This window comes from Schistocerca cancellata, chromosome 1 (assembly GCF_023864275.1).
Source record: "Schistocerca cancellata isolate TAMUIC-IGC-003103 chromosome 1, iqSchCanc2.1, whole genome shotgun sequence".
Classification (NCBI taxonomy): domain Eukaryota; kingdom Metazoa; phylum Arthropoda; class Insecta; order Orthoptera; family Acrididae; genus Schistocerca; species Schistocerca cancellata.
Window position 1 is genome coordinate 684223603 of NC_064626.1, and position 27526 is coordinate 684251128.

The 27526-nt window shown below is 42.6% G+C and overlaps 1 protein-coding gene across 1 annotated transcript; it reads right to left on the reverse strand.

Annotated features, from left to right (window-relative positions):
- Positions 1–26367, reverse strand: LOC126184305 (electron transfer flavoprotein subunit beta). Its single transcript, XM_049926684.1, has 6 exons — positions 26032–26367; positions 25718–25876; positions 25121–25279; positions 24609–24689; positions 1739–1879; positions 1–1539 (listed from the first exon to the last, which is right to left on the reverse strand). The coding sequence occupies exons 1-6, from the start codon at positions 26080–26082 to the stop codon at positions 1369–1371; spliced, it is 762 nt and encodes a 253-aa protein (XP_049782641.1). The 5' UTR covers positions 26083–26367; the 3' UTR covers positions 1–1368.
- Positions 26368–27526: the final 1159 nt, after the last annotated feature.

A 27526-nucleotide genomic window follows, 5' to 3' on the forward strand; every position in this document is an offset into this window, starting at 1 on the left:
TATCACCTACAGATCTTTTATTTAACAAAAATAGTACACTGGTATAAAATTTATAAACATGATAAATCCCATTGATTCCATATACAAACATACATTTGTGTATATACTTTAGCACCACACAACCTGAACATATAACCCACACCTTAGTTGTGAACAGTGTTGACTAGTTCAGGAACTTCAGACATTAGGAAAACAGCAAGAAATATAGGTGTAAAGCTTTAATTACATAATGAACTAAACATGTTATAATATTAATGCTACTCTTTTACTTTTAAGAAAATGTGCTCCTGCATAGCTTCCTGCGTGTGCTGCGGTCTCTGAATTGCTTCCAGTATGAACCTCCCATTTCTCTGAAGTTTATGCAGTTATGAAACTTTGTTGGGCAGCCAGACCCTCCTTTTGCAAGAGTGCTCAGTAGGTATGAAAAGTGTGCTGGCACATTGAGGCTGTCAGCTATGCTGACAGTGACTAAGAAACCATTTGAACCATTGGTCCAATAATAATGACTAACCTTTAAATCAGCTGGCCTTCAATAAGACAAATCCAACATAAAATACAATAATGAGGAACAATTATTGATGTATAGCAGACAGAGAAAACTGATTACAAAGACGTTCAGTCATGACTTTAGAATGCACTATAAACAGCAATGTTACTACAGAGAAAATGTGGATTTTGCAAGCATTTCTCAATTCAAGAAATTAAGCCAAGTGTTACAGAGCAAGGAAATCAAACAGTATCTGCCACAAGCCATTTAGATTGAGATAGTGTACAATGAAATACATGCAAAAATTGTCAAACCAAAAACTAACATCTTATTTCAGTTAAGAAAATTTCTAGACAACAGACGACAGGGACAGTGATAAGATGTAAACACTATACTTTTACACTGTGCTTATGAATACACAACTCATAGCAAAATTAAATTTTTGACACTAGAACAGAAGTAGGAGAAAATATATACACAAAACATTTTTGTACAATGACAAACATTCTACAAATGCTGAATTTATGGCGTCTCCATATAAAAAATAATACGTGAAAAGCTAAAGAAAAAGAACTTTTGATTTAGACCACATTAACTGCAGGACTAAATCAACTTCTCTATTTGATGAACTTGTTATTAATTCCAACTGATTTTATATGTTCCAGCTTTTTTTTAAGAACAGAATGTCCCCAAATTGAGCTTTACCGAACATGTTTTTCTATATTTTAAATGTAAAAGCATTTTCAACAAAAATGTAAACACAAAGAATGACAATGTGCAGAATGCAGTAATTGCTACAGTACTGCCACATTTGCATTGCAGGTTCATTTACATAATAATAATAATAATAATAATAATAATAATAATAATAATGAAACAGGTTAGACATGTCCTCCCTCCTTAAGTTTTGTGACCAATTCATCAACATCAGCTAGGATGGAACCTGCCTGTCTCACTGGTGGGTCTTCCACACTCACAACCTCAATTCGTGCTGCAGTATCAACACCAAGATCCTTTGGTGATAATTTCTTAATAGGTTTCTTTTTTGCTTTCTGAAAACAAACATTTGTTTACAACAACAAAACTAAAAGATGAATAATATTAAACACTAAAATACATAAACAGTCCATATCAGCTTCTCCCGTCTTTTATAATAATTGTAATCAATATTTCCATTTGCATTTAAGTATTATGAACTTTAAGTAAGTTGTAAAAACTGACAAACCATGAGATACAAGAACTGTTACACACCATAATGTTTGGCAGTGTTGCATATCTTGGTTCATTTAACCTCAAATCAGCACTGAGGACAGCTGGCATCTTTATTTTGATCATTTCAAGACCACCATCAATTTCTCTGGTCAGTTTCAATTCACCATTTGTCTTTTCAATCTGAAAAAGTGGCAGCCATTTAAATGTTTGGAACATATTTTCACCAAGGGACTGAAGATCATTTTTAACATCTTTAAAAAGAAGAACACTGCAGAGCTTACAGCCTGAAGTGTGAATATAGCACTGAGAAATGGTCTAACAAGTTCAGTTGATCCCACAGGTAGAATTATCAGACGATACAATAGTTTGTTTACCAATTTTTCAATTTGATATAAACTGTCACAAATAAATAAGATAGCCTCACCATTATGAAATTGCAATGTAGCATTGTGTAGTAAAGTAGAAATGTCTAATACTTGATCAGGCACAAAAATTTGCTGTTGGCTAATAACTGCCTAAATTGGAGTATGTTACGCAGAATAATAAAATGCCAAATTACTGGCATTATCATACATAGGTAAAAGTACATACAACAAATAAACTAATCAATTATTTAACTGGAAGAAGCAGAAAGGGGGGCACAAAGACTTCATTCCTCTGCAATAGGTGAAGTTGGTAACAATTCACCAATGAGAGCTACATCCAGACAGAGTCCGTAAGTAACACAGCCATCATACATCACATTGAAGCATCTGTGTTTTTATCTGTTTCTCATAGCTGACTTGTCATAACTATTTACATTCACCCATTTTGTTATGTTCAGAGACTGCTGCTGATCAGTAACTGTTCATTCAATTAATGAAAGACCAGTCCAGTTGCTGAAGTCTACTTTGTTTAAGTTCATGACCAATTTCAGCCATCACATCCAGGCCATTTGCAAATGGATCTGGAACTGCCATTGTTAATGCATAATGTATGGATATATCTTACAGAAAAGTACACAAAAAACTAAGCTCATCCTGCTGGCCATGAAAGTGATATGCCTGATGATATTGTAGGAAAAATGGTAATGTAAAGATTATTAAAACTACACAATTCAATAAATAAAGTATTGTCATGCTTTAGCTTTAATATTATCATGCTTTAGCTTTAAAAGAAATTACATTATGACATGTTCAATATTTCAAGTCTCATGTTTCACCAGTGAAAAGCTAAAAATAATATTTGAGATTTAATAGATTTCTAAGATAGTTGCAATGGGGAGCACTTCGACCTCAAGTGGAAATTTATGCCCTCAAGTTCAGCAAGCAAAAGTTAAACCAGTAACTGTCAGGGGGCACTGTGTGTCTGATGCAATGTGAACTGTTAACAGAAACATGTTTACTGAGATCTAGTCACACCTTTGAAAGCATGAAGTACTTATAAAGTAAAGGATGTCGTCAATAATGAAGCAGCCCATGTTTAGGAAACTAGTCTCTCACACACACACACACACACACACACACACACACACACACACACACACACACACAGACAGACAGACAGAGAGAGAGAGAGAGAGAGAGAGAGAGAGAGAGAGAGAGAGAGAGAGAGAAGGGGGAGGGGTGGGGGGAGAGAAGGGGAGGAGAGAGAGTAAGAAGGGATGGGGGGGTTGGAGGAGGAGGGGGGTTGAAAGGGGGGAGGGTTGGTTGGTTGGTTTGTGGGATTAAAGGGACCAGACTGCTACGGTCATCGGTCCCTTTTTCCAAGTACTAAAAAAACACCCACAGAGAATAAAAACGGTTAACAGAATAGAGCACAGACGACACAGAACAAGAGAAACTGAGACAAAGACCAGACAAAACGAACTAAAATCACACAGAGTGTGACGGTGGTTGGCCGACCATAGAAATAAAAAAAGGAAAAGCCAACCACTTAAAACACATTAAAAAATCAGTTTAAAACCGGAGGCCAGAATCCACACAAAACAATAAGACAAAACAGAAACACTTAGATTAAATGATAAAAAACTCCTGCCCGAATAAAACGTAAAACTAAGTCAGCCGTAGCAGAGTCATCTGTTAAAAGGGCAGGGAGTGTGTCAGGCAGTGCGAACGACTGCCTGAGCACAGCTAAAAGCGGACACTCCAATAAAATATGGACCACAGATAAAACGGAGCCGCAGCGACATAGAGGTGCGTCCTCACGGCGCAATAAGTGGCCGTGCGTAAGCCGAGTGTGCCTAATGCGCAGCCGGCAGAGGACAACAGACTCCTTGCGGGAGACCCGCTTGGACGACCGCAACACAGTCGTCGTCGCCTTGATCGGACGGAGTTTGTTGGGCGTGGGCAGATTGTGCCATTCAGCGTCCCAAACCGAAAGAACTTCGCGGCGTAAGACTGCCCTCAAATCAGTCTCCGGGAGGCCAATCTTCAGAGATGATTTACTAGTGGCCTCTTTCGCCAGGCGGTCAACATTCTCATTGCCAGGTATCCCAACATGGCCTGGGGTCCACACGAAGACCACAGAGCGGCCGCAACGCGCAAGAGTATGCAGGGACTCATGGATAGCCATCACCAGACGAGAATGAGGGAAACACTGGTCGAGAGCTCGTAAACCGCTCAGGGAATCGCTACAGATAACGAAGGACTCACCTGAGCAGGAGCGGATATACTCTAGGGCTCGAAATATGGCGACCAGCTCAGCAGTGTAAACGCTGCAGCCATCCGGCAAAGAACATTGTTCGGAATGGTCCCCTAGAGTTAGCGCATACCCGACACGACCAGCAACCATTGAACTGTCAGTGTAAACAATTCCAGAGCCCTGATACGTGGCCAGGATGGAATAAAAGCGGCGGCGGAAGGCCTCTGGAGGGACTGAGTCCTTCGAGCCCTGTGCCAAGTCGAGCCGAAGGCAAGGGCGAGGAACACACCACGCGGGTGTACGCAGAGGTGCCCGGAAAGGAGGTGGAACAGGGAAAAACCCAAGCCCGGAGAGAAGCTCCTTGACGCGTACGGCGATCGGACAACCCGACCGGGGCCGATGGCCTGGCAGATGGACGACTGACTGCGAGAACAGGACACGGTAATTTGGATGCCCGGGCAAGCTAAAAACATGGGCAGCATAAGCAGCCAGTAATTGTTGGCGGCGTAACCGCAGTGGAGGGACACCTGCCTCCACTAGTATGCTGTCCACAGGGCTGGTGCAGAAAGCACCAGTGGCAAGGCGTATCCCGCTATGGAGGATTGGGTCCAGCACCTGCAACGCAGATGGGGAAGCTGAGCCATAAGCCAGGCTCCCATAATCAATCGAGACTGGAGTAACACCTGGTACAGCCGGAACAGGGTAGATCGGTCGGCGCCCCAGCGGGTGTGGCTCAAACATCGCAGAGCATTGAGATGCCGCCAACACGCCTGTTTGAGCTGCCGGATATGAGACAGCCAAGTCAACCGGGCATCGAAAACCACCCCCAAAAACTTGTGTGATCCCACCACTGAAAGAAGTTCGCCGTTAAGAGAAAGCTGCGGCTCCGGGTGGACAGTACGTCGCCGGCAGAAATGCATAACGCAGGTCTTGGCTGCCGAAAACTGGAACCCATGAGCTACAGCCCAAGACTGCGCATTGCGGATTGCGCCCTGTAGCTGACGTTCAGCAACTGCAATGCCAATAGAGCTGTAGTAAAGGCAGAAGTCGTCAGCATACAGGGAAGTGGAGACAGAACTTCCAATGGCTGCAGCGAGCCCGTTAATGGCTATTAAAAACAGGCAGACACTTAAAACAGAACCCTGTGGCACGCCGTTCTCCTGGACGTGGGAGGAACTATATGAGGCTGCAACTTGCACGCGGAAGGTACGATACGACAGGAAATTGCAGATAAAGATCGGCAGAGGGCCCCGAAGACCCCATCCATGAAGTGTAGAAAGGATTTGATGACGCCATGTCTTATCGTATGCCTTCCGCATGTCGAAAAAGACAGCGACCAGGTGCTGACGGCGGGCAAAGGCAGTACGGATGGCCGACTCCAGGCTCACCAGATTGTCGGCGGCGGAGCGGCCTCTCCGGAACCCACCCGAGACGGAGCCAGAAGGCCCCGAGACTCCAGTACCCAATTCAAGTGCTGGCTCACCATCTGTTCGAGAAGCTTACAAAGAACGTTGGTGAGGCTAATGGGGCGGTAGCTGTCCACCTCCAAAGGGCTCTTGCCCGGTTTCAAAACGGGGATGACAATGCTTTCCCACCATTGCGACGGAAACTCACCCTCGACCCAGAGACGGTTGTAAAGGTCAAGGAGGCGTTGCTGGCAGTCCACTGAAAGGTGTTTCAGCATCTGACAGTGGATGCGATCGGGCCCGGGAGTGGTATCAGGGCAAGCGGCAAGGGCACTGTGAAATTCCCAATCACTGAATGGAGCATTGTAGGATTCAGAAGTGTGGGTGCAAAAAGAAAGACTCCGACGTTCCATCCGCTCTTTAATGGAGCAGAAGGCCTGGGGATAATTCGCAGAAGCGGAACTCATAGCAAAATGCTCTTGTAAGCGGTTTGCAATGACGTCGGAGTCAGTACAAACTGCTCCATTCAGTGAGAGCGCAGGGACGCTGGCAGGGGTGCGATAGCCGTAGACGCGTCGAATCTTGGCCCAGACCTGCGATGGAGTGACATGGAGGCCAATGGTGGACACATACCGCTCCCAGCACTCCTTGCCTTGGCGGATAAGGAGGCGGGCCTGCGCACGCGGCCGTTTGAAGGTGATGAGGTGTTCAACGCAGGGATGTCACTTGTGACGCTGGAGCGCCCGCCGGCGATCTTTAATCGCTGCAGCGATCTCAGGCAACCACCAAGGCACAGTCCGCCGCCGAGGGGACCCAGAGGAACGGGGAATGGCAGATTCGGCAGCAGTAACGATGCCGGTGGTGACCGATGTAACCACCGCATCAATGTCATCATTTGAGAGAGGCTCAATAGTGGCAGTGGAGGAGAACAAGTCCCAGTCAGCCTTATTCATAGCCCATCTGCTAGGGCGCCCAGAAGAGTGACGCTGTGGTAGTGACAAAGATCGGAAAGTGGTCACTACCACACAGGTCGTCATGCACACTCCATTGGACAGCCGGTAAGAGGCTAGGGCTACAGATTGAAAGGTCAATGGCAGAGTATGTGCCATGCGCCACACTGAAGTGTGTGAAGGCACCATCATTCAAAATCGAGAGATCAAGCTGCGACAATAAATGCTCAACGGTGGCGCCTCGACCTGTTGCCACTGACCCAACCCACAGAGGGTTATGGGCGTTAAAGTCGCCCAGTAACAAGAAAGGTGGCGGCAATTGGCCTATCAGCGCAGCCAGGACATGCTGCGCGACATCACCCTCCGGTGGAAGGTAAAGACTGCAGACGGTAATAGCCTGCGGCGTCCACACCCTAACAGCGACAGCATCTAAAGCTGTTTGTAGAGGGACAGACTCGCTGTGAAGAGAGTTAAGGACATAGATGCAGACGCCACCAGACACCCTTTCATAAGCTGCTCGGTTCTTATAATAACCCCGATAGCCATGGAGGGTGGGGGTGCGCATTGCTGGAAACCAAGTTTCCTGCAGAGCAATGCAGAGGAAAGGGTGAAGTCTGATAAGTTGGCGGAGCTCAGCTAGATGGTGGAAGAAACCACTGCAGTTCCACTGGAGGATGGTTTTGTCCATGGCTGAGAAAGGCGTGACGGGACTGGGAAGGCAGATTACGCCGCTGGGTCACCTGCTGCCTCCGATTGAGCACCTGTGCTAGTGCTATTCATGGCGTCTGAGGGACCGGCGAGATTGAGGTCCTCAGCGGACGCCAGGATCTCCACCTCGTCCTCAGACACAGAGCTGGAAGGTTGCGGTGGGGTGGCTGCCACAGCGAGTTCCATGGGCTTAGAGCTCTTCTTCTTTGATTTCTCACACTGCTCCTTGGGTTTAACTGGCTGGGAGGGCTTCACCGATTCAGTCTCCGGGACTGAGGAGGATCGTGAAGCCCTCCGACCAGCTGATTGTGGGCACTTACGCCACTGTCGGTCGTCAGCCTTCCCGCTGGTGGAAACCTGGGAAGGGAGGGACCCAAGGGACCCCTTGCGAGTGTGAGAAGCTGAAGAAGTTGGACACTTCTCCGGCTTAGAAGCAGGGACCGACATCCCCGATGGGGGGGATGGTGTTGCTCCTGAGGTAGGCGGCACAGGAGCAACCCGGTGGGTAGAGCCCCCACTGGCAAGGGGGCAGGAGGAGTTGTACCACTCGTCGATCCGGCCGGAAGTCGCGAAACTGATGGGGCGAGCACAGGTGTTGTTGCAGCGGCGTAGGAAGATGTCATTCTCACTGGATGTAATCGGTCGTATTTCGTTTTGGCCTCAGTATAAGTCAGTCGGTCCAGGGTCTTATATTCCATGATTTTGCGCTCTTTCTGGAAATTCTGCAGTCTGGCGAGCAAGGTGAATGGTGCTCACCGCAGTTGACGCAGATGGGAGGCGGGGCACATGGAGTATCGGGATGAGATTGGCGTCCACAATCTTGACATGTGAGGCTGGAAGTGCAGCGGGAAGACATATGGCCGAACTTCCAGCACTTGAAGCACCGCATCGGGGGAGGGATATAGGGCTTGACGTCACATCGGTAGACCATCACCTTGACCTTTTCCGGTAACGTATCACCCTCGAAGGCCAAGATGAAGGCACCGGTAGCAACCTGATTGTCCCTCGGACCCCGATGAACGCGCCGGATGAAATGAACACCTCTACGTTCTAAGTTGGCGCGCAGCTTGTCATCAGACTGTAAAAGGAGGTCCCTATGGAAAATAACACCCTGGACCATATTTAAACTCTTATGTGGTGTAATAGTAACGTTAACATCCCCCAACTTGTCACAAGCAAGTAACCTGCGTGACTGGGCGGAGGATGCCGTTTGTATCAGTACTGACCCAGAGCGCATTTTAGACAAGCCCTCCACCTCCCCAAACTTGTCCTCTAAATGCTCGACGAAGAACTGAGGCTTTGTGGAGAGAAAAGACTCCCCATCAGCTCTCGTGCAAACTAAGAATCGGGGCGAAATACTGTTACCTCCATCCTGAGAGTTACGCTCTTCCCACGGCGTGGCCAGGGAGGGGAACGTTTTCGGATTGTACTTCTGAGCATTAAATTGAGCCCGAGAACGCTTAGAGACTGCTGGTGGCTGGCCGCCAGCGAGAGATGATGTACCACGCTTCATTGCGGGTCATCCGCCCTGATGCCACCTACTCCGACCAAGGGCCCTCCCCACGGGCGCCACCCAGCCACAGCAAAGGCCACCTGGCAGGATGGCCGTTGCCGGGAGTCCCAATACCCCAGGAGGATAGGCATCTACTCCTTGGCATACGTGGGGAGTTAACGGTGCAGGCATCAGTAGAGATATCCCTGTGTTGTCAGGGGGCTACAACCAACAGGGTACATGGTGGCCCCGCTACAACCAACAGGGTACATGGTGGCCCCACCACAACGGACTGGCTACCGTGCTGGATCTTAGGTGCAAAAATGTTCAAGGTCATCGTCGCAGTTAAAAGAAACAGTGCAGAGTGCGGCGTGGTAATCGCACCCAGGGACGTATCCTCGCCCAAGAGATCGAAAACGAGCGGGACACCATTGCAACGACGAGAAAGCCGGCTAAAATTGCACGACGGAGACAGTGCACCATGTAAGGCACCCTTCCCCAATTGGCTCGCTCTTCGGAATAATTTAGAAAGATGGAGGTCAAACCCGAGAGGGGACCATCACATAAGGCCGAAACATGTGAGACTCCTTTTAGTCGCCTCTTACGACAGGCAGGAATACCGCGGGCCTATTCTAACCACCGAACCCGCAGGGGGGGGGGGGGGAGGGGGGTAGTTGAAAGAGAGAGAGGTAGTTGAAAGAGAGAGAGGAGGGGGGTAGTTGAAAGAGAGAGAGGTAGTTGAAAGAGAGAGAGGAGGGGGGGAGTTGAAAGAGAGAGAGGAGGGGGGGGGAGTTGAAAGAGAGAGAGGAGGGGGGGGGGGGGAGTTGAAAGAGAGAGAGGAGGGGGGGGAGTTGAAAGAGAGAGAGGAGGGGGGGGGGAGTTGAAAGAGAGAGAGGAGGGGGGGGGAGTTGAAAGAGAGAGAGGAGGGGGGGGGAGTTGAAAGAGAGAGAGGAGGGGGGGGGAGTTGAAAGAGAGAGAGGAGGGGGGGGGAGTTGAAAGAGAGAGAGGAGGGGGGGGAGTTGAAAGAGAGAGAGGAGGGGGGGGGAGTTGAAAGAGAGAGAGGAGGGGGGGGGAGTTGAAAGAGAGAGAGGAGGGGGGGGGGAGTTGAAAGAGAGAGAGGAGGGGGGGGGGAGTTGAAAGAGAGAGAGGAGGGGGGGGGAGTTGAAAGAGAGAGAGGAGGGGGGGGAGTTGAAAGAGAGAGAGGAGGGGGGGGGGAGTTGAAAGAGAGAGAGGAGGGGGGGGGAGTTGAAAGAGAGAGAGGAGGGGGGGGGAGTTGAAAGAGAGAGAGGAGGGGGGGAGTTGAAAGAGAGAGAGGAGGGGGGGAGTTGAAAGAGAGAGAGGAGGGGGGGGAGTTGAAAGAGAGAGAGGAGGGGGGGAGTTGAAAGAGAGAGAGGGGGGGGAGTTGAAAGAGAGAGAGGAGGGGGGGAGTTGAAAGAGAGAGAGGAGGGGGGGGAGTTGAAAGAGAGAGAGGAGGGGGGGAGTTGAAAGAGAGGAGGGGGGGAGTTGAAAGAGAGGAGGGGGGGAGTTGAAAGAGAGGAGGGGGGGAGTTGAAAGAGAGGAGGGGGGGAGTTGAAAGAGAGGAGGGGGGGAGTTGAAAGAGAGGAGGGGGGGAGTTGAAAGAGAGGAGGGGGGGGAGTTGAAAGAGAGGAGGGGGGGGAGTTGAAAGAGAGGAGGGGGGGAGTTGAAAGAGAGGAGGGGGGGAGTTGAAAGAGAGGAGGGGGGGAGTTGAAAGAGAGGAGGGGGGGAGTTGAAAGAGAGGAGGGGGGGAGTTGAAAGAGAGGAGGGGGAGTTGAAAGAGAGGAGGGGGGGAGTTGAAAGAGAGGAGGGGGGGAGTTGAAAGAGAGGAGGGGGGGAGTTGAAAGAGAGGAGGGGGGAGTTGAAAGAGAGGAGGGGGGGAGTTGAAAGAGAGGAGGGGGGGAGTTGAAAGAGAGGAGGGGGGGGAGTTGAAAGAGAGGAGGGGGGAGTTGAAAGAGAGGAGGGGGGGAGTTGAAAGAGAGGAGGGGGGGGAGTTGAAAGAGAGGAGGGGGGAGTTGAAAGAGAGGAGGGGGGGAGTTGGAAGAGAGGAGGGGGGGAGTTGGAAGAGAGGAGGGGGGGAGTTGGAAGAGAGGAGGGGGGGAGTTGGAAGAGAGGAGGGGGGGGAGTTGGAAGAGAGGAGGGGGGGAGTTGGAAGAGAGGAGGGGGGGAGTTGGAAGAGAGGAGGGGGGGAGTTGGAAGAGAGGAGGGGGTGTTGGAAGAGAGGAGGGGGTGTTGGAAGAGAGGAGGGGGTGTTGGAAGAGAGGAGGGGGTGTTGGAAGAAAGGAGGGGGGTGTTGGAAGAGAGGAGGGGGTGTTGGAAGAGAGGAGGGGGGTTGAAAGATCTACAGGCAGTGGACACTAAGAAATACCAGTTTCCTAGATATATGTCACCCCTTTATCAAGAATTTCCTTCACAAGTAATGTGCAATTTCCCAGCTGCATATAAACAGGTTTCTGTAAGCAGTTTACAGCTAGTGCCCTCTACAGTTCCTTGTTTTAACTTCTGCTCACACTACAAGATGTAGCTTTATACTATCTGAACACACATCTTCCACTGCAACTATTCCGGAATTTCATTAAATCTATAAAATGCATGTTTGACCAGTACCAGTCACTGACTGTCTTTATGGATTCAATCCAAATATACAAAAAAATTATACGTAGTATATACGAAATGTTGTAAATTCTTTTACAAAGAAGTGCAAAATATGCATGAATACTTGCAAGGTTAAAACAGTTTAAGCCACAACATCATATCTGTCATTACTTAAATAATTGCATCTCATGTGTATGGCAGGTCATGAATTCCAGTATACAACAATACAGGACTTAGACACAAACCCACTAATAACAAGCATAAACAAAGCAGTACTGAAGAGAAGGGGTGTAAGTATTATAATTACAAAATATTAAGTAGTTGGTCAAAGATTTTTAGAAAGTATTTTCATCATGTGGTATAAAAATATCTATGACAAGTTTCTTGCTAAATGCAGAGGACCTGGCTATCTTTGGTGAACATATTTGGTTTAGATTCATGTATAAACAGAAAACGAAGTTGGTATCCCGAGTAACATCGATCTTACAATACAAGGTACAGACCATCATAAACTTGATGGAACAGCATCATAATTATTGCATACACTAAATGAAATGTACATTAACAAACATCAATTATATCATAAATGTAACGAAAATAGTATCCATAACATTAAAAAAAACTACAATACAGTGTTCAGAAAAAGGTTTAAATGTCACTCAGCATTCATATGCATGTAAGATAGTAGTGAACAATCACTGTAAAATATTGACTATATTTAACGGGAAGGATGATATGTAAATGAAGTTTCGTTAAAGTGCTTAGAAGCCTAGTATATCCGTAATACTGAAGTGCGCGTCATTTACGACGGGGGCCAAGTTTAGGTTCATTCTGCGCATCTGACGTCAAAAAACACAATCAGCCAATGCACAGAGAACGACATTGCCAGAGCTCGACTACAGTGCAGAGCATGGACGAGTGTCTTCAGTTTTAGAAACGTTCAGTCATAAATAAAGTAGTTGAACAAAAGCAATGTCTTGATAGCAGACTTCCTTTTATAGAAAGTTTGGAAAAGCATTCTTTATACCAATTGCTTTATATTCTATTGATTAATTAAATCAAACAAGCAATAAGCCTCCTAATTCAGGCGATAACAAGGAAAGGTGTTTGCATCATTCTCATGAACCGCTTTTTCGCAATAAAGAACAGAGGTAATTGTTTATTTCCTATTGAACTTCAACAAAAAGTGAGTAGTTCGTAGTCATACCAACAGTGTTTGTCGAGGTGGTCTGTAGAATGTCGAGCTGCGATAGCGTAATGGTTCAGGTGTTGGGCTGTTAAGCGAAAGGTTTGAGTTCAATCCTTGTTCAGTGCTTAATTTTTTCTTATTTAAAAACAATATCGAAGTGCCTTACTTCATGAATTTTATTCATTTGAATGTAATTTTTTGAAATTTCTAGTGCTTTGTCTCTTCATTATAATCATAATAAGTTTTCAGTTTTTCTAATTTTTTCCTCCAATATTTCTTTTCACAGCAATTAAAAACAATGAAAAGTCACACATACAATATTCATGTTATCTGTTTTGTTTGTATATCTTCTCTTCCGCAGTCGCTGTTTTACTATTCATATTGACATATATTCTTTGGCGACAGTATTAAAAGTATTATGTAGAGCAGAATTTCGGCTCTTAAGGTGCCGAGCTACTTGACTGTCTGATGCAATTCTTTGCTTCGCTGCTTCAGCAACATCATATTCAATGTTTTTGTCGACTGAAGTACATTTCAGCAAGTACTTGCTGTCCGTTGTAACAAACACAAATTGTTTGTGCACTGCGCCTCACTGACAATATATTTTAGTTTCTATGTTTTATTACATCCACAATTCAATTTTGTGTACTTCGCAAACCTTGTTTTAATCAGAACTTTTTAGAAAAAATTTTGTGTAATGGTTTACTACATTTCATGCTGCACAATAACTGCGTTGAACATCGAAACAAAATTAAGTCATTTATGGTGGGAAGGTATCGGCCAAGAAGATGTGTAAAAATCAAATTTTTGGGCCAAATAGTTTTTGTGAAATCGAATGATAAGTGTGTCAAAGCAGTCTGAACACCATGTGTCTGCACAGGCAAGCAGTGCAGTGGTGACAAAATCGCGCACAGCGCGGAATGTGGGGAGCACACCTCTGTAGCAGCGAAAGGGTTAATGCGGCCGTGGTGGCTTTACTTCATAAACTGCACGCTCCCCCTAAACGTAAGTTTGCGAACTACACTATACTATGGCACTGCTTCTCTTGGCGCGCACGTTGTTTGCAACTGGCAATGCAGCAATCTCCTGCGTCTGGGCGGGCATGCGCGATCCGCCAAGATAAAAGAATTGAACTATTGTACCATAAAGAAGGGGACTGGAGATGAATAACCACAGTATAAACAACCATGTGCCCAAATTTGGCTTTAAGGAATACTGACACATATATATAATGGTGGTAGTGATGAGTAACAATCTTTAACCAATGTCAAACTTTTAGCTAAAAGCCATTAGAGGCTCAGCCACTGAGTATATATTTTGAGAGGCAAATAGAAAAAAGTTCTTCACGTAATTGAGGCAAGTGATTGCTAAACAAAATATGTACTTGCATATATAAAGACTTAAAAAAACATTAAACGGAATGTACACCTTGGGCTACAGATGACTTATCTAATATATCAATACATGAAGGTTGCGTACACAACAAAAATGATCTATTGTTCATTAAAATAAGAAATACATCTTGGGAGTAAGACCATACTTCAAGCAAAAGACAACTTATTGACTAAGTCCATGTCAGATACAATAAAGTTAAAAATAGGATTACTGTGTGTGCAAGATACTAAATGAAAAATAACAAGAGAGTAGTAATAAAGATTTTATGAATGTTTATGCTGGACAACAGTAGTTCCACATGATGTGGGTAACATACTGTAATACAATCCATCTGTATTGCAGTTGTGTAATGAGGAAACCTAACAGGGGTTATACGAAAATTGTGTGTAATAATAGTGTCATTAGCATCAATTGTTGACAATGTACTACATAAAACTTGTCACATTTATGTCAGGCAATCTTTTCATATAATAAAACTAAGCTATAAGGTTTATCATTAAGACTAGCTTGCGGGGGTGACAGGGAGGGGAGTAGTAGTAGAATTTGAGGAGACAGGTTATATAATAGAACAAGGTAAGTGAAAAACATCAGAAAAATTCCCTAAAAAAAAAGCCTTATTTTTCAAATCTTTTTGTTAATTGAGAACATCATTTGAATGGTTTTTCAAAGTTACAAAAAATATCAATTTTATCCAGAAGGTTTATACTTAACCCTTTTTGCTTGATGATGTATTTTCATATTCTCATCAGCGATACCTATTGTATGGTTACAAGCTTTAATGTGGAAACCTAGAGCTGAAGTGTTTAAAAGATTATTGTGTTTAAGAAACCTTGTCTTTAGTTTCTGCCCAGTTCGGCCTATGTAAAACTTTTCACATTGTTGGCAGTTAATTTTGTAAACACATGGCCTGTGATACACTGACTGTTTTACACCTACGTTCTTTTGCAGTATTGTTGCAATCCTATGAGTTTGGAAGGCCAACGTCAATTTACTATTCCTAAATACATTGCTTATTTTGTCTGAGATACTACTAGGTACAGAAAACATATAAATGTCTTTTTAAATTCTTTTCGGTTTAGTTAGGGTAATTTTTTGATTCACTCTATATGCTTCAGCTTGTTTCTTTTCCCCCGTAAGATTTTGTCAACTAGCTGTGCTTGGTATCCATTACCCACAGCTGGCAATTTCTGTTTATTTACTTCATTGTTAAAGTTTACAGCAGACATGGTTCTTAGCAACCTGCAAAACACACTATGGAAGTATGCATACTTATAACTTATGGGGTGGAAGGACGTTTCATGAATGATGGAATCTGTTGAAGTTTGCTTCCTGTATACCTAAAAAGGTTAGATTGTTGTCTCTGCTTTCAAAATCTCTAGGGCCAGTAAGTAATTTTATTATCTTTTCCTCCTCCTATAATGAATTTTAAATTAGGATGGGCATTATTAAATGGACTGTAGATCTCATTGACTACTTTGTCATTACCATTGACTAGTGTAATGGTGTCATCTACCTACCTTTTACAGATAATAATCCTGCCTGTCACCTCTGATTCACCGTTTAGCATCTTGTTCTACATCTACATGGATACTCTGCAATCACCTATAAAAACCTGGCAGAGGGTTCATCAAACCACCTTCACAATTCTCTATTACTCTAATCTCGTATAGTGCGCGGAAAGACTGGACACCTATATCTTTCTATATGAGCTCTCATTTCCCTTATTTTATTGTAGTGATCGTTTCTTCCTATGTGGGTTGGTGTCAACAAAATTTTTTCGCATTCGGAGGAGAAAGTTGGCAACTGGAATTTTGTGAGAAGATTTCGTCGCAATGGAAAACACTTTTCTTTTAATGCTGTCCAGCGCAAATCGTGTATCATTTCTGTGACATACTCTCTCCAATATTTCGCGATAATACAAAACGTGCTGACCTTCTTTGAACTTCTTCGATACACTCCATCAGTCCTATCTGGTAAGGATCCCAAACCGCGCAGTAGTATTCTAAGAGAGGACGGACAAGTGTAGTGTAGGCACTCTTCTTAGTAGATCCGATACATTTTCTAAGTGTCCTGCTAATAAAACATTGTTTAGCTTCCCCACAACATTTTCTGTGTGTTCATTCCAATTTAAGTCATTCATAATTTAATTCCCAGGTATTTAGTTGAATTTACGGCCTTTAGATTAGACTGATTTATCGAGTAACCGAAGTTTAACGAGTTCCTTTTAGCACTCATGTGGATTACCTCACACTTTTCGTTATTTAGGGTCAACTGCCACTTTTCGCATCATCATTCTGATATTTCGTCTAAATTATTTTGCAGTTTGTTTTGATCTGATGACTTCATTAGTCTATAAACGACAGTGTCATCTGCAAACAACCAAAGACAGCTACTCAGATTGTCTCCCAAATAGTTTATATAGATAAGAAACAGCAAAGGGGCTATAACACTACCTTGGGGAACGTCAGAAATCACTTCTGTTTTACTTTATCACTTTCCGTCAATTACTACAAACTGTGACCTCTCTGACAAGAAATCACAAATCCAGTAACATAACTGAGACGATATTCCATAAGCCTTCTATTTCACAACCAACCCCTTGTGTGGTACTGTATCAAAAGCTTTCTGTAAATTCAGAAATACGAAATCAATTTGAAACCTTTTGTCAATAGCACTCACCACTTCATGCAAATAAAGAGCTAGTTGTGTTTCACAAGAGCAATGTTTTCTAAACCACTGCTGACTGTGCAAATGGACCATTTTCCTCGAGGTAACTCAATGTTCGAACACAATATATGTTCCAGAATCCTGCTGCATATTGATGTTAACGATATGGGCCTGTAATTAACTGGATTATTCCTACTACCTTTCTTGAATATTGGTGTGACCTGTGCAGCTCTACAGTCTTCGGGTACGGATCTTTCGTCGAGCGAACAGTTGTGTATGATTGTTAAGTATGGAGCTAATGCATCAGCATATTTTGACAGGAACCTAATTGGTATACAGTCTGGACCAGAAGACTTGTTTTTGTTAAGCGATTTAAGTTAGTTCACTACTCTGAGGATATTTACTTCTACGTTGCTCATTTTGGCAGCTGTTATTGATTCGAATTCTGGAATATTTACTTCGCCTTTTTTGTGAAGGCATTTTGGAAGGCTGTGTTTAGTAACTGCTTTGGCAGCACTGTCTTCGGCAGTATCTCCATTGCTATCACCCAAAGAAGGCACTGACTCTTTCTTGCTGCTAATACTTCACATACGACCAGAATCTCTATTGATTTTCTGTTAGGTTTCGAGATAAAGTATCATTGTGGAAACTATTATAAGCATCTCGCATTGAACTGAACACTAAATTTTGAGCTTCTGTTAAAGATGGCCAATCTTGGGGATTCTGCATCTGTTTAAATTTGGCATGTTTACTTCGTTGTTTCTGCAACAGTGTTCTGACCCATTGTGTATCATGGAGGATCAGCTCCATCATTTGTTAATTTATTTGGTATAAATCTCTCAATTGCTGCCGATACTATTTCTTTGAATTCGAGACACATCTGGTCTACACTTATATTTTTAATTGGGAAGGAGTGGAGACTGTCTCAGGTAGGCATCAAATGAATTTTTATCTGCTTTTTTGAATAGGCATCTTTTTCATTTATTTTTGGGCGATTTGGGGGTTACAATACTCGATTCACTACGACAGCCCTGTGTTCACTAATCCCTGTATCCGTTTCGATGCTAATTTTTAACTCAACATTATTTGTTGCAGAGGTCAAGTGTGTTTTCACAACCGTTCACTATTCAAATGGCTCTGAGCACTATGGGACTTAACTGCTGTGGTCATCAGTTCCCCTAGAACTTAGAACTACTTAAACCTAACTAACCTAAAGACATCACACACATCCATGCCCGAGGCAGGATTAGAACCCACGACCGTATCAGCCGCGTTCACTATTTATGTGGGCTCATGAAATGCTCGAAATAATTTTCACAGAATGCATTTAGCACAATTTCGGATGATGTTTTATGCATACCTCTGGAATTAAACATGTATTTTCCCCAAGGGTAAATTAAAGTCCTCACCAACTATTATCGTACGAGTAGGGTACATGTGTGAAATCAAACTCAAGTTTTCTTTGAACCTTTCAGGAACTGTATCATCTGAATTGGGACATTAGTTAAAGGATCCAATTGTTATTTTATTCCAGTTGCCAACAATGACCCCTGCCCATACTAACTCAAAGGCAATATCTAATTCAATTCCGCAACACGGTAAACTACTTTTGACAGCAACAAACACTTCACTGCCAACCGTTTCTAGTGTATCCTTTTGGAACACCCTTAGGTCATTCGCAAAAAATGTTGGCTGAGCTTATATCCGGCTTTAGCCAGCGTTCAGTGCCTGTAACGATTTAAGCATCAGTGCTTTCTATTAGCACTTGGAGCTCTGGTACTTTCCCAACACACCTACAATTTACAACTGTCATACTGATGGTTCCTGTATCTACATTCTTCCTGTGTTCAGCCCTTTGTGACTGAAGCCCTTCTTGTGTTTTCCCCAGAGACCCACTAAACTAAAAAACCACCCAGTCCACACCACACAGCCCCTACTACCCGTGTAGCCACCTCATGCGTATAGTGGACACCTGACCTATTCAGCAGAATCCAAATCCCAACCACCCTCTGATGCAAGTCGAGGAATCTACAGCCTACACAGTCTCGGAACTGTCTGAGCCTCTGATTCAGAACCCCCCCCCCACCCCCCACTTTGCTCTGTACCAGAGGGCCGCAATCGGTCCTGTAGACTATGCTGCAAATGGTCAGTTCTGCTTTCATCTTGCAAGTGTGACTGGCAGCCTTTACTACTTCTGTTAGCCACTCTAAACCAAAGGAAGATCTCTTCTGATCCAAAGTGACACACATTATTGGTACCAGTGTGAGCAACCACCTGCAGTTGGCTGCACCCTGTGCTCTTCATGGCATTTGGGAGGACCCGTTCCACATCTGGAATGACTCCACCCCATATGAACACAAAGTGCAAATTGGTTTTCTTCCCCTTCTTGGCAGCCATGTCCCTAAGGGGCCCCATAGCGCACCTAATGTTGGAGCTCCCAACTATCAATAATCCCACCTTCTGTGACTGTCTGGATCTTGCAGGCTGAGAGGTTTCCTTGAAACAGGACAGGCGACAGCATCTGGCTCAGCGACAGTGTCAGCCACACACAGTACCTGGAACCTGTGTCAGACAAACCGTGGATGCCTTACGTGCAGCCGCCTGCGAAGTCTTTCGGCACATACCTCCCACTCAACCACAGGTGAGGGTTCAACCTCAGTGCGAGCAGTAACTGGGCTGGCCACCGGTGAGGACTGATGTGCTGGACGTCCGTTGGATCCCCCACAGCTGGCCCACAACAGTGGTGCCCATCCACTGCAGTCTCAAGCTGTGTAACTGAAGCCATCACTGCCTGAAGCTGAGAGAAGTGTCACCAACTCAGCTTGCATTCACACACAACAATCATAGTCCCTGTCCATACTAAAGACCGTGGAAAACTGAACTATGCAGACAAACAGACTATTGGCACGTGCTGCACAACTCTGCTGTAGACCCTGATGAAAACGCAGTAACTGTGTCTAATAAATTAGATTAAAACGCAGAGGTTCAAAAACCTAACTACCGAAGCACTCGGGTGAAACTAAATAATTGGCCCCTGATTGGGGACTTTTAATATGTCACAAAATCTTTACTTTCTGATGCAAACGAAAACACGAGAACTGTGGATGTTAGATATTAAATTAACACACAAAATCTCTAGAAAAAGCACACATATTATAAAATTCACTCCTGGCTAGGAACTCTTAAAAGTCACAATATTGGTTACTTCCCTGTTGCTGTTTGTGTCTCTGCCAGCTACTGCTGCTTGACTCCATGATGATATCAGCTTATTTTCCAGCTAAGCACCACCCCATTGAAAACCCTTGAGCTTGTTTATAGAATCTATCATTAAAAGTAAAATAAAATAACTGTGTGAGAACTCAAGTTTTAACTTAAATTCTTTCTGATCAGTTCGGTAGTTCCACCAACTGGGATGTTGGTGTATAAGACAGTGATATCTAATGAAGAAAGGTGTGCATAATTATTTAACTAACTCTAGGAGATCAGAAATATTTTTTAGGATACATTTTTTGGAGGAGACATATTCAACCATTCAAATGGAATTTAATTTTTGACTCAAAAGGCACCCTGGGCTAATTTAGGGGCAACAGGATTCATAATTATGAGTGACATTCTTTGCTGTTTGTAAGTAGGAAATTACAGTTTTTAATAAATACCCTCATTTTGTCTTGGAATATTGCTGTAGGGTCCCTGTCAATTTTACAAATCTCATTGTCAACAAAAAGTTGTTTTAGGAATATAATCACTGATACACATAACAACTGAATTTCCCTTATCAGCTTTCAAAACAAGTGCTTCCTTGACATTTTATTTTTTAATGGCATGTATTTGTACTACATCTCTATTATTTTCTTCTTCCTCCCCTCTTATTATTACACAAATATTTATAAAAACCTGTACCACTTCGTCACAATTTTGTTTGCTGTTTAACCTGGTAACTGATCTATAGCAATTTTTGTGAGAGCAACTAAATGCTTTGACCAACTCAATATTTTGTTCAGTTTTAATACTTATACTACTACTATTCAGTACTGCTCTGTTTACACTTATTAGTATGTTTGCTTCTAAAAGCCCTGTGTTGTATACTGAAATCCATGACATGCTCTACACATGAGACGTGGCCATTATTTAAATAATGACAGATGTGATGTGGTTTGAACTGTCTAGACCCATTCCTATGGAAGAAATATTAGCAAGATTGCATAATGCCAAATACTTGAGTATGCTTGATTTAACTGAAGGTTACTGGCAGGTATCTTTAGTGGTGAAGTTTAGTAAACCCTGGCTTTCCTTTCTGAAAGCAAATGTTATCATTTTGAAGTCCTAACTTTTGGGCTAAATGTATGGGCTGATAACTAGCCCAGACCTTGCCTCTGGAGACGAGTCATTGGGAAAAGTACCTGTCTATACAGAAGATGTACTGGTTCTATCCTAAGATTGGAAGGACCATATACCACTTTTAGAAAACTCTGCTGGAAAAGTGATCTGAGAAAATTCTCCAATGCACATTTCAGTTGTGCCAAGATTAAATTTCTGGGGTTTACCCTTAGTTAAACATGAATTTGGCCTGACCCAACTACGATACAAGTCACAGATACGTATCCAACTGGATTTTACAGATCATGTTCCAAGCAGTATAATTAATGCTACTATGCTTCATTCATTACTAAAATTAAAGACTCATTGGTCTTTGAGTGGAAAATGTCAAGAAGATTACAAATTTAACAGGAGCTTAATAGATCACAGGTACTAGGATACCCAGAGAATAAAGAATTCTGTATTATGGTAGATGCTTTGGAGTATGGTTTGTGGTGTGAGGTGTTTCTACCAGTTAAGGAAAGGGCAAAAGAATTGAAGTTACAAAGGTAGAATGAGTAAATGCAGGTAGAAAGTAAAGGAAAAACTGCAAACTCAAGTTTACACATACCAGAAGTGTGCTCCAATGAAGGCAACAAAACACTTCCAATTTACTTATTGCCCTGTTAGCACTTTCCACTATAATAACAATGGCATCAAGGTCACTGGATGTCATTTACTGGAGTACTTGCCACCCTTCAATCTTAGCTGCTGCCATGTGGTTTTGTAACAGTCATCTCTATTGCAGCAACATCTGCTCGTCCCTTGAACATACTTGGCTGGCCCTCTAAATTCAAAACAATGAAGTCTAGTTCCTGGATTGCATCCACATCTGTTGCCACAAGGACACACACATACCAAAGCAAACACAAAGCTCCCATTTAAGAGGATGGCTGGTACTTAATCTGCAGCTCAGGAACCCAAGGCCCACCAAACATGTATGAAGATAGGACACACCTAGTTCTCTTAGGCACTTACCATCTGGCATGACGTAAAGGCACAGGTGGTTGATCAAATACCAAAGACATAGCGAGTGTTAAGAATCATCATCTCTCCCTACTGCTACTCATGTTCTACGTCAATGACTTACATGATAATTTTAGTTGCCATCTGACGCCTTTTGCAGGTGATTCTGCTATCTATGAAAAATTCTATCTGGTAAAAATTTTAATACACTCTTAATAATATATCAATCCAGTGCAACAGGCTGGGTATCAGCTCAATGTATTTCTGTATACTACAGTGTGATTGTGTGAAGAAATGCAGGAACTTTAGTTAACTTAATAAATTCCTAACTAACATGGCATGCAACATACTCACCCACCAGCCCATACAAGTAAAAACTTTATCATTGTATGCTGCAATGGGTGACAATAAGGTGGCAACGGGTGACAATAAGGTGGCAACGACCAACTGAATTTCCTTGTCATATCCATAACTAATACAAATGCGAAGTATACTTTAAATATCGAACTATTAACGTCCCAAACTAACAACTCCAAAGCCAACTACAAACCTGTAGCCAATATTTACCAGCACTACAGTAACTCATTAACAAAGCTCCAACACAAAACTGCAGTACAAGAAAACAAGTAATATTAACACCTGGCAACACTGCACCAGTCCAATCACGCAATAACAACACTCAAAATCAACTCTGTACCTTTGAGATTCTATACTAGAGAGCACACCACATAATACTGAAGGATACAGTTAGAGGATGGCATGACAATGCAACAGTTATGTTATGAGCCAAAACAGACAACCTGTACCACAAATCTCAGCTTACTTGCTCAATAGCCTTCAATGGTTTTCTTCACAGTACAACCCACAAAACATATGAAAAATCATAATTATCCTTATTCAGGTAAGTTGTGTTATTAGGCTAGGTCACTGTTACTATGTGATCATTCTCTGAAACATTTGTAATTCTTAAGTCAGATTGATTGTCCTGCTCCCATTGATATATGTATTCCCACACAAAAAATGTTGGAATTCTGAAGAGGCTACTATTAGTACTGAAAGTGCACCTTCTGAAAATATGGCTTGATATTTTGTAACTATACAGCACAGAACGAGAAAAGTTGGTCAACTGATTCCGCCAGTCAGGTCACTTTTGTTGATTATGTTTTTTATATGGTGCCCCTTCCACATGCTGCATCTTTATGTTTCAAAGTTGCCTGTTAGATATTTCAGAGAATGATTTGATGCAAGCTGAGTATGTCAGGATGTTATTGGAAGAGTATGTGCCAATTTGCTAGTGAGTTATTTTGATGTTGGATATTGTGGCTGATGGAGTCATGTTTTTGTTTGGAATTATTAGTGCTGTATGTTTCTTATCATCAGAGATATAATTTTTTTTCAGATGGCAGTCACAGATATGACAAATTTGAGTATATCGCTGCTTGCTGCAATGGGTGAAGACAGGCTGTCTATGATCAAATTACTACAGTTATTTTGATCAGTTGAAGACTCTGCGGGCAGTGAAGGTTAGGATAACTGGTTTGATGCTTTGAGTGTGTTATTTTTTGGTACTGAGGGCTTTTTGCTTCTGCATTTATTGGTTGTGCTGCGTGTTGAAAATCTTGTGTGCTTGATTTTTTTGATTAGTATTTGTTCTGAAATGGTGGTATTATTCTGACTGTCACATATTTAGTTTGGTCCAACCCAAAACGCCCTACTTCTGGCAGTTGCCCTGTTAGTTTCATTGTACTGCTGGAGTTAAATATTTCACAAATTATTTATATTCGTTCATTGCCATATCATATGCTTTAAATAGGGGTGCCTACCTCCTGTCCGTGAAATATCATTTATAACCAATAATAGTGTGCTGATATTCTCTGTCCATACCAACATCAGTTAATAAACAGATATACTAATTAACACCTGAATTAAGCACAAGTCCTAATACTTGGCAGTAACTACTTCCTGTGATTTCACTACATCTTAGATTTTAAGTGAAGTATTAAAGGCAGATCTACAGAAAACAAAGTTACGGTTGAAAATGCGATTGGTACGACTTGAGAATGGTTTTGAAGAATTATATTGAACAGGTTTTGTATACTATGCCAGCCTAGTACTGAGTGTTCAGGCCCAGCAAAGATAAATAAAGACTGTATCATGGAACTGTACTAGTATGATTATTCAGACTCAATTGGATAATAATATACTGTGGAGAATTTATTTCTGGTTTTCTTTCAGGCAGTAGGTTAACTAGTAATCAAGGACAACCAGAAGGATATATGTAGTTCTTGATTATTTCCCATATAAACATTTGCCGTAAGGATTCAAAAATACAGTGAAACAGCCACAGTCTTAGTCTCACACAGCCTTAAGTGATTTACATATAAATTACCAAATCATCAATGAATAATTAGTCTAATCATGACATTTAACCACACTAGAATCAACTATTGATAGTTTTTACAGCAAATGAGAAGAGTTGTGCATGAGATATATGATGTTGCACATAAACATCAATTTGAAAAACATCCCGGGGAAAGGTTACCTCTACCTTGGATATGAAGGTTCCCTGTGGCCAGTCCAAGAAGGCTGCCGTCATTTGTGCTGTCTGGTTTGAGTCGTCATCAATTGCCTGTAACATGTGTTTTTTATCTTTCTGATAATCCTGATACATTGGAAAACAAAATAAAAGTTAGTAATATAAATCTACATAGGAAAAAAATGTCTGTAGTGCCAAAAAATGGTACTTTACTTAAAGAAGACATTCTCTGTTGACATTACTTATAACCTGTATAGTCACATGGTACATTAGCAGTACTGTTTTCATGTTTAGTGAGGTGAACCTAAAAGCAGATACCTAATGAGGCTAATTTTCAGTCGAAAGCAGAATCTAATTCAGTGTCAAGTCAGGACCATGTCCACATACTTACTTGCCGTACAGATTTAACTACAAGTTAAATACTTGATTGTCAACTACGGTATAGTTTGCTTAAAGGCAAGAAAACACAGTAATTTCAGTACGGGAAGAAAAAGTGTTTTACATATTTCATAAATGAAACTTACCTGTTTGCCAACAATAACTAGATCAGCTTTCTCATCTTTTGCAATTTTGGCAAGAATCTGGGACACATGAATGGGTTGCAGCGTCTCATATTCAGGACCTGAGATTTCAACGTGGATACCACGGTCCACTCCCATCGCAAGAGCAGTTCTCAAGGTTTCCTATAAATAAAAATACTGTTTTGTCTATGATTTATTATGGGAATTAACTTCAATGTAGTTACTTTCATACTAGCTGAATGTCACCTATGTATTTGTAAGATTATCAGCTTCAAGACATTTTCACTGTTCCTATAACAATGTACAATTTACTTTATACATTGATGGAACTACAAAGACTGGAAACATATATCGACAAGGGAAAAGTGTTACTCTTTTCTGCACTAACTGCAGTTTCTTTTTAATAATATATTCAAATCTTTTGCCAAAAATTCTAATAGGCTTCATTATTCCTAGGACGAATACCAGATTGATAATAGAAGCCAAAACAGTACATTCTTCGGCAGTCCATTGATAAACTTTCGAAATACAAATGCAGTTTAAATTATCGTCAGACTCTGTTGGCAACAAGTCTTACAATAAATTTACGAATTATTTTACTTGCGCTTGGGCTGGTCCACAAGAAACAGCAACTATTTCTGAGGCTAATTTTTTTTCTTTCATTCGAACCGCCTCCTCCACGGCGATTTCATCAAATGGATTCATGGAGTGTTTGACACCATCTGTAACAACCCCTGTTTTATCTGGTTTTACACGAATCTGAAAATGTAAAGTAGAAAGGCTTTTAATATGTGTGAGCGGACTGATTATGTAAGTTTCTTTCTTTTCATATATTTGGAGAACTTAAAAGATTTAGAAACTTTCTACAGACATTTCGATTAAAGAAATTGAGAATAGAAATGATAATTACACACCTTAACAGCATAATCTATAACGCGCTTCACACCAACCAAAACCCGTGCCATTTTATTACTACAGTACCACCTACTTAAGGACTTAAAACCTTTAACCCCAAAGCTCCTCACCACTGCCCACTGTTTCAAATGCACGCCTTCCACAGATGTTCCGCCTGTTTACGTTGCAGCAAGTAAAACAAAGATCGCCTGCGAGTTGTTCGAGCAAGGCGCATTTAGTACAAGCATAGTATTTACAAATGACAGCCATTTAACATAAAAATAATCAACAATCTTTACTCTCCACAACAATGAAAATCTGTGCCAGTCTATGGATGTGGTTGATTTTGATTGACTGATTCATATTTGCTCCCGTTTGGCTACATTTTGTACTTGCAAAGATCGATTCACACTGGATGTCAACGAACCGTCACATCACGTCACCGTCACGTAATGATGCGTACACACTGGATGTCACGTAACGTCAATTCGTAGTCCAGTGCCGAATGGTAAAAATGATGTTATGCCATCCATGATACAAATACTCTGAGTATTGTATTGGCATTGAGAAACTAACAGCATTGAATCGCTGATGCGCTAATGTAACCCTGGAGAATTGCGAAGACCTACTGTTTCACTGCCTACCACAATACGGGCACGAAGACTCTGTACATCTTCTACCGCGGTTTCGTACACAAGAGCTTCCAACCCTCCCACAGATAAAAGTGTTATGGATCTAGGTCTGGATAGCGCGGACGTCAAGGAACTAGTCAATCTCTACCAATACATCTGTCACGGAATCTGTGGACCAATTCCTTAGCCTCTACACTTTCCAGACTTAAACCCACTAGATTTTTATTTGAGGCGGCATTTGAAAGCTATTGTGTATGGAAACCTTATGCAAGATGCACAGAGGCATCGTCTGGTGTAACATTCGCGACACTTCGCCTTGATTTTCTTGCCTGCTGCTCCAGCAACGCGCCAAACGGCCAGTAAGTAAAAATGGCGCGATCGTGGAAGCGAAAGCGAGTAGTAATTGTTTATTTTCGTTTGTACAACGGTTTTTACAAACGGGAGCGTCTGCAGCACAATGAATTGCAGCAACAGCAGGGCGAAGACACCACATCTGCCTTATTATATGCTAATATACTATCATGTTACTAAACTGTATCGTTAGGATTTGCTGGCAAACTGTGTGTGTATTAATAATTAATATTTCAATTTAGGAGTAGAAAATGGCTAGTGAATAGCAGACGAGATCTCATTAAAAAAGACCCTTTTTACCTTTATAACAATGTTAAGTTTTGTTCGCTACACTTCGAAACAAATCAGTTCATGAATGCAAGCAATAATAAAATCGTGTGGAATGCAGTACCCACACTGTTTGATATCCCAAATAAGCCACCTCAACTGACAATGAAGAGGAAACTGCCACATAGGTTCGACAATCCGTCTAAAACTATAAAACACTCCTATGGCACAGAAGCAGCCCGTTCAACACCCCACATGTCAGTGC